At 42.7% G+C, this 10,390-nt stretch overlaps 2 protein-coding genes across 2 annotated transcripts; both read right to left on the reverse strand.

Annotated features, from left to right (window-relative positions):
- Window positions 1-778: 778 nt before the first annotated feature.
- On the reverse strand, window positions 779-4,179 carry LOC139413240 (zinc finger protein 287-like). The gene is made up of 2 exons (XM_071160378.1): window positions 3,961-4,179; window positions 779-3,226 (listed from the first exon to the last, which is right to left on the reverse strand). The coding sequence occupies exons 1-2, from the start codon at window positions 4,136-4,138 to the stop codon at window positions 2,358-2,360; spliced, it is 1,047 nt and encodes a 348-aa protein (XP_071016479.1). The 5' UTR covers window positions 4,139-4,179; the 3' UTR covers window positions 779-2,357.
- Window positions 4,180-6,525: 2,346 nt separating this feature from the next.
- Window positions 6,526-9,853, reverse strand: LOC139413239 (uncharacterized). The gene is made up of 2 exons (XM_071160377.1): window positions 9,596-9,853; window positions 6,526-9,151 (listed from the first exon to the last, which is right to left on the reverse strand). Exons 1-2 carry the CDS (start codon window positions 9,774-9,776, stop codon window positions 8,232-8,234), a joined length of 1,101 nt encoding a protein of 366 aa, XP_071016478.1. The 5' UTR covers window positions 9,777-9,853; the 3' UTR covers window positions 6,526-8,231.
- Window positions 9,854-10,390: the final 537 nt, after the last annotated feature.

The raw sequence follows: 10,390 nt of genomic DNA on the forward strand, positions 1-10,390 counted from the left end.
TACTGAACTCGACTAAAGGAATATTAAGTCAGCCGACCACTGTGAAGCTGATTTTGAGTGATTATGAAGCTTTCCCACTTTGGAGCGTTGTTTCTTGGCATTGAATCAGCAGCTACCATCATTTACCCGACTTCGCAGATTCTAAAACCTTCTTGACATCTAGGCTTAACATTTTAAGGGACGACTATCATCCAAAAACACCCACAACTAAATAAAAACGAAAAAAATCTGATGTTTTGTTTCAACAATTCTGACCTTTATTTACTAAAATACACAACACAAAAACATCCCATTCACATCAAACTGTCCAATAACTGTTTTCACCAAAATCACATAGCACTTCTGTTTATGAAGGTCACTAGCCTATACTAGGCTACTTGCCTAAAGGTCTAAAATGACAAAATAGCATTATTTTGATTTTTCAAAAGGTATCAAAATGCAGTGTGAAAGGAGTCAAATGCTTGAAGAATATTCAAAGTAAATAACATTGAAATGCATTACCAATAGATAGATGTCAGTCAATGAAGAGAATAGTTTGGATGTTTGAGTCCTTTGACTAACAAAATGTATTACAGTAAATTATATTTCTGTACTTGTAGGCTTACCAATTTAAAAATAAATTTGACAATTTCTTTACATAGACAACGCCATTGAGGTAAAGTATTCCATAGACAATGTGCATTCGTAAAGTATTCAGACCCCTTGACTTTTCCCACATCTTGTTACACTACAGCCTTATTCTAAACTTGATTGAAATTTATTTTTTTTACCCCTCATCTACACACAATACTTCAATGATGAAACAAAAACAGGTTATACATTTTTGCAAATGTATCAAAATAAAAAAACTTAAATATCACATTTACATAAGTCTTCAGACCTTTTACTCAGTAGTTTGTTGAAGCACCTTTGGCAGCGATTGCAGCCTCGAGTCTTCTTGGCTATGATGCAACAAGCTTGGCACGCCTGTATTTGGGGAGTTTCTCCCATTCTTCTCTGTAGATCCTCTCAAGCTCTGTCAAGTTGGATGGGGAGCATCGCTTCACAGCTTTTTCAGGTCTCTCCAGAGATGTTTGATCGGGTTCAAGTCCGGGCTCTGGCTAGGTCAAGGACATTCAGAGACTTGTCCTGGAGCCACTCCTGCGTTGTCTTGGCTGTGTTAGTCGTTGTCCTGTTGGAAGGTGAACCTCTGCACCAGTCTGAGGTCCTGAGCGCTATGGAGAAGGTTTTCATCAAGGATCTCTCTGTACTTTGCACCGTTCATCTTTCCCTTGATCCTGACTAGTCTCCCAGTCCCTGCCACTGAAAAACCTCCCCACAGCATGACACTGCCATCACCATGCTTCACCGTAGAGATTGTGCCAGTTTTCCTCCAGATGTGACGCTTGCCATCCAGGCCAAAGAATTCAATCTTGGTTTCATCAGACCAGAGAATCTTGTTTCTCATAGTCTGAGTGTCCTTTAGACACCTTTTGGAAAACTCCAAGCGGGCTGTCATGTGCCTTTTACTGAGGAGTGGCTTCTGTCTGGCCACTCTACCATAACGGCCTGATTGGTGGAGTTCTGCAGAGATGGTTGTCCTTCTGGAAGGTTCTCCCATCTCCACAGAGTAGCTCTGGAGCTCTGTCAGTGACCATCGGGTTCTTGGTCACCTCCCTGACCAAGGCCCTTCTCCTTCGATTGCTCAGTTTGGCCGGGCGGCCAGCTCTAGGAAGAGTATTCGTGAATCCAAACTTTTTCCATTTAAGAATGATGGAGGCCATTGTGTTCTTGGGGAGCTTCAATGCTGCATACATTTTTTGGTACCCTTCCCAAGATCTGTGAGTCGACACAATCCTGTCTCTGAGATCTACGGACAATTCCTTCGACCTCATGGCTTGGTTTTTGCTCTGACATGCACTGTCAACTGTGGGACCTTATATAAAACAGATGTGTGCCTTTCCAAATCATGTCCAATCAATTGAATTTACAATCAAATTGTAGAAACATCTCAAGGATGATCAATGGAAACAGGATTCACCGGAGCTCAATTTCGAATCATAGCAAGGGTCTGAGTACTTATGTAAATAAGGTATTTCAGTTAATTATTTTTTCTAAAAACCTGTTTCGCTTTGTCATTATGGGGTATTGTGTGTAGGTTGATGAGGAAAATGTATTTAATCCATTTTAGAACAAGGCTGTAACATAACAAAATGTGAAAAAAGTGAAGGGGTCTGAATACTTTTCAAAAGCACTGTATGGTTGGGAAGACATGTTAAAATCCTCATTATAAACCAGTAGCCTAAATATATTTCCTACACCAGAACGGATTTGAACAAAGATCTCCTTAAACAAACATCATTGAACAAACATCTCCGTTATAGGCCTGGTAGGAACGAACCATCTCTAGAATGTGTCACAAGGTGTCTTTTCACCTTGTTGGATTGACTGAAGCTTTTCCCACAGACGGGACAACTAAATGGTTTCTCCCCTGTGTGGACTCTCAGGTGTACCTTCAGGTGCGCCGTCTGATTGAAACGTTTCCTACATATATTACACTGGTAGGGCTTCTCCCCTGTGTGAATCCTCTGGTGGCCTTTCAACCTCCCAGACGAGCTAAAGGACTTACCACACAAGCCACAGAGAAATGGCTTCTCCTTCGTGTGCATTCGCACATGTGCATTTAAATGGCCCATGTGTCTACAGGGTTTCCCACACACCTTGCAACACAATGACGTGTCGTGGTGGATTTGAAGGGAATTTGAATTTTCAGTGTGTAGCGGTATCTGTAGAGCCTCAAATCCTGACAGTAGTTCGTCACCACCTTCCACCCCCATCATACTTACACTGTTCTCACTCTGTGCTGCCGAAAGGTCGAGGTTCCCTGAAGAGAAAGTGTTTGGATCACTTGATGTATCATCCAATGAACAGACACCCAATCTATCAGTCTCTGTTTTGATTGGATTGGAGGTTGTTGAGCTTGATAGAAAGCCTCCCTCTATAGTCTTCCCAGTGTGAGTTTGTATTTGGAACTGATGTGAGGTGGGTTGAGGTGGGTTCTGATCATAGTCATCATTTCCATCAGAAGGAACGAATCTAGACAGCGGGGCCAGTCCCCTAAACAGCTTTTCCTCCCTTCTGGCCCTTCCCTCCTGTTTCTCCAAAGTCTGTCCGAGGTCTGGTTCCTGCTTATGCCCAATGGCTCCCTCCTCCTCCTCAGATTCTACAGGAGAAAAGGGCTCTCGGTCTGAAAGTCAAGAAGGGAAAACGTGGTGTTGTTAGCTAGGCACCTTTACTTGAGCATCACGACCTGCTACCACCCAGGTCTGAGTTTGCGTTAACCAACTCACAGCTAGCGAGAAACAGAATACACAGAATGTATTGACACCTATGGGATTTGCTAGGCATGAATGCTAGCAGTCTCTGCAAAGAGTTAAATTATCTAGCTAATCTGCCAAGATAGCCACTGGCATATGGCACGTTAATTGTTGGTTAGCTGAAGCATAACGGCGTATTTCAGATAAAATAACAAATTACATAATGTGTGCATATTATCCTCGCTAGCACCGCTTGCTAGTCAGCAAACGTTAGCTATCTACTAGCCTATTCATAGATACTAACTATAGCGTCTATTCACGAAAGTATCTTCTGTTTTAATAAGAGCCCCGACTCGGTCTGAACGTTAAGTGATGCGTGGTGTAGTACGGTTTTGTTACCGTAAGGCCCTCATCTTTCATATCAGCGATAAAGAAGTCAAAAAACGAAAAGGTTAAATTACTACACACCTTTATAAGGTTAGGATTCCCACAATGCCATATTTTCATGTTTACAGCGTTAAACAAAACAATAATTAGACAGAGGCGACCATCTGTGCTAATCGGGTATCTATAGCATGCTCTGAACACCTTGGCCCAGTTTTTCACAAATTATCGCCTTATAAAACCCCGGGGTTATTTTTCTTAGAGCAAGCTAGCTACTAACCTGGCCATGGAATCCCATTATCGTGAAGCTTGCGTCTCAGTTTGTCATTCTCTCGCTTTCCCTGGAATATTTCCTCCTGGTATTCTAATATGGTCTCTTCCACTTTCTTATATATATCTTGGGCAGCTAACATCAACTTTTCTGTCAAAAATACATTTAGAAATTGTAATTTCGTCATTTTGAGGGTCTATGGTAGCCAGGGCACATTTACCCGCTAAACACAAGCGGAGAGGAAAGAGGCGAAGCGGGAGGTTCGACTCCGCCTAGGTTTATAGCGCTAAGCACACAAAGTGTCAAGTGAGTATTATTTTTTTGATTTGTTATGAGGGGCAACGAGAGTGTCAAATTTGGCCAAGATAAAAGTGAATTACTATTTTGATAGGTGAGCGTTATTTGATCTAATGGACGTTTCATAATATTTGGGTTGTTAACGGTTTCCTATAGTTCTTCTCTGAGCAGAACCCCTATATATTTCGTCCTGTCCCAGTGGTCCAACCAGCATGAAGTTCTGAACCGGTTTAACACCCCAAAAGTAACGGTTCTTATAGTTCCTTTTCCTTCATTTTGTACCCGTGAAATCAACAGTTTTACATTTTAGCTAATTAAATTACTCCACCAATTAGCGTGGCTAAACGAGTTGTCTACATGTTTGATGGACAAATAAGTGCAGGGGTGAGATGCGACTGAAATGTCACGAGTGGGGAGAGAGAAAAGAGTGGACATGGAGGAGGCTTGGCTTGAAGCGGACGGCCGAGGGTCCGTAGGTTTTTTGTTTTTTCCTTTCAAATAAAACCTAGATAGCCAGTTGAGGGGAATTCTTTAGAAACTCGACCCTCCGTGGAATTAGTTTGACACGTGTGGTTTAGGCTATTGCTAGCGTCATTACTTCTGGTTGTTTATTGAAATCAGTGGAGGCTGCTGAGGGGATGGCGGCTCATAATAATGTCTGGAATGGAACAAATGGAATGGCAAACAAATTGAAACGAACCTGGGTTAAAAAGTGTAGATATCGCCACTGCCACTTGAGCATGCTTTTGGGGCACAGTCTATAGCGCGCTGGACTTCGGGCTAGGAGGTTGAGGGTTCCAGACCTGCTCCCTGCCCGTTTCATTACAATGCCATTCCACCTATGCCGCTCCAGCTGTTACCACCAGCCCGTGCTCCCCAAATAAGGGGCCACCAACCTCCTGTGATATTTTCTACATTAAATCATGGGCTAGATCTAGAATGTTTCCATGTATTTCCATTGTTAAAGCGGTCTGTAGACCATCTTGTCAATATAATAGATAATCTTCGACATAACAAAACGCCTTGAGAATGTGACGCAATCAGAAATTGGCCCGCTGTTAGTTACCGTAAGTACTTGAGAACCTGGGCAGTTGAAATAATTGTACCATCAGAGACAAATTAATTAGCACATGGAATACAATAGATTATTAGAGTACAAAAGTGTGTCATAATACCCATAAAACCTAGTGATCTAACCGGGAAATGGTTCCAATCGTTTTTCCATAGGGGATTTTAGAAACACTTCAAATAACATCTGTGTTTCAGGTAGGCTTACCCTGGCATGACGTTTTGATAGCCTTGTAAATTTCTAGGAAAAGGAGACTTGTCAATACATTCGCCTGTATTTACCCCCAAAAATGAAATGCATTCTCCTAATGTGGCTATCATTAAATAACTACAAATGCCACGATCTGGGCAAGACTGGCGAATCGAGGCAAAGGTAAGACTATCTAGATTAGCTAGCTAATATTAGCTAAATGTAGTAATTCATAAATTGGCTACATTTCTTTGAAATTGACAATTCTGTGAACTGTTTTGTGCAAGTTTTAAATTGACACAATACCTGTTAGCCAAGACGTCAGCTAGAGATGACATGCAGGAGCTTGCGGGGATTTGTAGTTTTGCATGATGTCTGCTTCGACACTAATTAGCATTTTCGGATCAGAGTAAATAGAGGCAACTATATTGATAAGTCACCATGTCTGAGAGAGATTTACATGGTTATCTAAACATCACGCCTGGGTACGTACGCCTACACAAAACACAGCCTTTGGAGTATTTCCAAAATCCCCTATGTGAAAAATGTATGCTAGAAAAACAATTGGACCCACTTCCTTGTTTTTCCGCTAGGTTTTGACACCACTGAGGCTCTATAGATACATTCTGGAATAGATGTATGTGGTACCTAAACCCTGAATCCCAAATCAAACCCTAACCACTTTTGTATATCGGAAAGGATTGGATAGGCAAGGGTAGCACCATCTTGATTGGGGATTGAGCTTCTCTGCAGTGGCTATCGAAATCAAATGTTATTTGTCACATGCTTCGTAGACAACAGGTGTAGATTAACAGTAACTTTTACTTACAGGTCCTCTTCCAACAATGCAGAGTTAAACATAAGATATAAAAGTAAGTTTGTTACTGTACTTCTAGGTTAAGGATAGTTAATGTGTTTAAACTTTCATTTGATCCGCTGTCAGATAATGCACTCTAGCATTATTCAATCTAAAGCTCAGCTATGCCTCCTGTGGAAGGAACCTGACAATTTAGACAAGGTACTCAGACTACTTTATTTAAAAAATTACATTTATTACATAATGATACAACACTGTACAGTTCTGTGTGTGTGTGTGTGTGTGGGAGCAGCGGTGTCCCAGAATAAACTGTGTGGGAGAGAAGGGGAGGAATGCTGGTTAAATTAGAGGGCCTACTGTAGTAGCCTCAGTCCTGAGAGGAGATAAAGACCCTGTCTACTAGTAACAACCACAAGCACCAATTGCCCAAGACACTTGCCTAGGGATTGGGCAATGGTTTGTTTCTGGTCCGGGCCATAGGCCTACTGCTTGTTCATGAGCCTCGTTCTCAGCTAGGCACTGCTCAAGTTCTGATAAAAACTTCTAAAAAGGTAGAGACTTGCATTAAGTCTACCCCTAGATTACAAGCACTTGCAATATAAACTAAAGTGCTTTTGATTCCAGGAGTAGGCTTGATCTATCTGTAACAAAACGTATGTTACACTTAAACTGGCCATCAAGAACAGATCTTTACTATAGTGAATATACAGTATGTGCAGTGCTGAGCTCAGGGCCAACAATCGGGAACAAGCAGCTCAGATACAGGGTAATACTGTATGGCTCAGCTGGGGAATCTGTTGGTCTCTGCACCGTGTTGGTCAAATTCTGTAGTGCGGGTCATAGAGAGGACACACTCTATATGCATCAGAGGTGGGGGATAGATAGTGGTCATATACAGAATTAGCAAACAATCCTTATCAAGGCAACATATCTTGCAAAATAGCAGTCTTTGCATTGAATCCTCACTGATAAGTATGTTTTTAATTGTAAGATAAGTTAGTTGACTGAAATTCAGGTGGCAGTACACAGTTCTGCAATGATGACGAGAGAGGCAAATGGTCCTTTAGCATCAGTTGTATCAGGGAGGCTTTAGGTGACTGTACAGAAACCTTGAATCGAGCAGGCAGGGCTATTGCCTAACCTACCCAACCCTAACTAACAAATGGTGAACATGTGTACTTATATCCATATTTGTAAACTCAAGGAATGGACAACAGTTTAGTCAATGCCCATACGGTTAGCCATTGTTAATTAGAATTACAAATAAAAACATCTTATGTACTTCAGCCAGCTGACTGAGGAGATAAGATTTGTGGGTTTTAGAAGAAGCTGTGATATACTTTTTAAAAATTAATGAAGAGAAAAAATAAAATAAAATGTATTTTAGAAATGTGTAAATTGGCCCTGTGCAAATCGTCTGGGGCAAGACCACCACGTTTTGGAATGCTGCTTATTGTTGCAAGCCTGAACGCATCTCCGTTTCAAGGCGCATAGTGGAAGACTTCATTATCATCATGCTACCAAGTTCATTACTAAAAGTAAAGACTAAATCATTCAGAAAGACTAGCTACTAAGTCGTTCAATTTGGTGTTTAAAGATTCCCTATTATCCCATTCAGTGACAAGTACAAAAAGTAAATGGACACATACTAAATCGACTATACAAATCTACTGCATGAGAGAGAAACTATGGCATGGAGAGAAGTGTTAACTAGGAGATAAAACATTCTAAGAAAGTCACAGAATCCCTAGCTCTTTGAGAGAAAGAGAAAAATAACAAGCCGTCTTAATGGCAGCAATTTTAGCTTTTAAAAAATGTCCCATAATCAGTAATTCATTCATTCATTCATTCATTCATACAGACTCAGTCGCTCATTACCACCCACAACCACCGGTGGTCTCCCTCATCTTACTGCCCTGAGAAGTAAGTGCCCTCACGGCTGTGGGTCTGGAGATGACGTTTGATTTTGTCGGAGCGGCTGAAGCACTTTCCACACACTGGGCAGCTGTATGGTTTCTCTCCCGTGTGGATCCGCATGTGGACCTTCAAATGGGCCATCTGGGTGAATCCCTTCCCACAGATCTGGCAGCGGAACGGCTTCTCTCCAGTGTGACTCCTGGCGTGCTCCTGGAGCCTGCCGGAGGAGCTGCAACACTTCCCACACACCCCGCAGCGGTACGGCTTCTCCCGGGTGTGCACCTGGACATGGACATGCAGGTGTCCAACGTGGCTGAATGCCTCCCCACACACCTTGCAGCAGAACGATGACACGTGCACCTGGAGGGGGGATTTTCCACACTCTGCGGCCGCGTTACTGCCCTGGTCACCTAAATGGGAGGCCTGACCTCTGCTCCCACCAGCTCGTCCTTTAGACCCAGACACCAACATCTGTCCTCCGTTCTCCACTCCAATGATGTCAATGTTGTTCTCGTTGGAGCAGTTAGGGTTGACAGTGGCGAGGGGCTGCGGGACGCTGTTGGACGAAGATGATGAGGAGCCTCTGTGGGACACTTCTGACTTGACGTGTCTGGATGAGCTTCTGGGACCAGGGTCCCGCTCTCTGTTCTCCACCGACGGGTTCTGGGGCAGGTTAGAGGAGTGGGGAGGGTCCTGGGGGTATTCGTTGGTGACGCGGGGAGGAGTGAAGATGGACTCTGGGGTGCTGCAGGAGCCGTGGCCCCGGAGTTGCTCGTCCCCCTGGCTGGACCTGAGCTCCCGTTTCTCCTTGATCAGGATGGGGACTCGCTCCTCATGGCCCATGCTGGGGCTCCACTCCCGGCGAGGATGCTCGCCATCCTCCTCCTCCAATAGTGCCATAGACTGACGATCTGGATGGAAGAGAGGGAGGGACTTGGCAGTCATGATTTACGATCGACGAAAAACACTCAATCACATTTACGTATCAAAGGAACTAGATTTCAGAAATGATAAACAAAACAGCTGAGTCAAATGAGCCTGAATCTCTGCAGCTAGCTAGATAACTTGTTGGCTAGCTAGTTAGCTGGCTAACGAACAAAGGTGGCTAGTTAGCTAGTTACGTGAAGGAGCTACGTTAGCGTAGCTACCATTATTAGCTTTCTGAAAAACTAGCTAACGTTAGTTAGTTCTCGCAACATTAATACAAGGGTGTCAAACATATATTTTTTAATGATTGCCTTTTAGTTGCTTGGCAATGCATGTATCGTTACAACAGTTTCGCAACCAATATGCTTTAGCGTGCGGCTTCGGCGCTAACTTTAGCGTTAGCATAATAGCCTACGCTAGCTACTAACCTGGCCATATTTCAATCCCAGCGTCTCGGAGTCTGCGTCTCAGATGGTCGTTCTCCCTCTCCCTGAGCGCAATCTCCTCTTGGTATTCCAAAATCGTGTCTTCGACAGATTTGTAGATCTCCTGGGCAGCGAGCATAAGCCGCTCGGTCAAAAATACGTTTAAAAACTGCAGTTTTGTCATTTTCGGGTCGTGGTTAGCTACAAGGACTCAGCTATCATCCAAAATGGACCAAAAAGATGCTCTCGTTGATCACGTGACAAGGAATGCCCGCTGTTACCGTAATAATAGGAAAACGCGAGGCCCTAAATCTAATGGGGCCAAAATATGTTCAGCTCATAGCCTATTTGAGTATTATTGTTATCAATGGAATACATTAAAGATTTAGCTAAACGAAATGCCAGTGTATAAGTAAGTACACGATACAGTCAACTCCTTATGCTGCGAGTTTATTTTTATTTTTTACAAGAGCTAGATTTTTTGCATTGGGAGTCCCATAGATTTAGATCCCATAGATAGCACAATTTGCCCAGCGTCGTCCGGGTATGGCCGGTGAAGGCCGTCATTGTAAATAAGAATTTGTTCTTATAACTGACTTGTCTAGTCAAAAAAAAGTTTAAATAAAAATATTAACTTAATGTTGTATAATCATTACTAAAATTCAATTACCTGCGTTTACAGTCGTCATTCAAGGTCCCTTTTTGCCTAAACACAAATACGCCTCGCTTGCGATACGGTTTAGGAAACATTTGTAATTGAACTTCATAAGAGGAAGACAAATATTTTTTTAAGGCCAG

Source organism: Oncorhynchus clarkii, chromosome 7 (assembly GCF_045791955.1).
Source record: "Oncorhynchus clarkii lewisi isolate Uvic-CL-2024 chromosome 7, UVic_Ocla_1.0, whole genome shotgun sequence".
Lineage (NCBI taxonomy): Eukaryota > Metazoa > Chordata > Actinopteri > Salmoniformes > Salmonidae > Oncorhynchus > Oncorhynchus clarkii.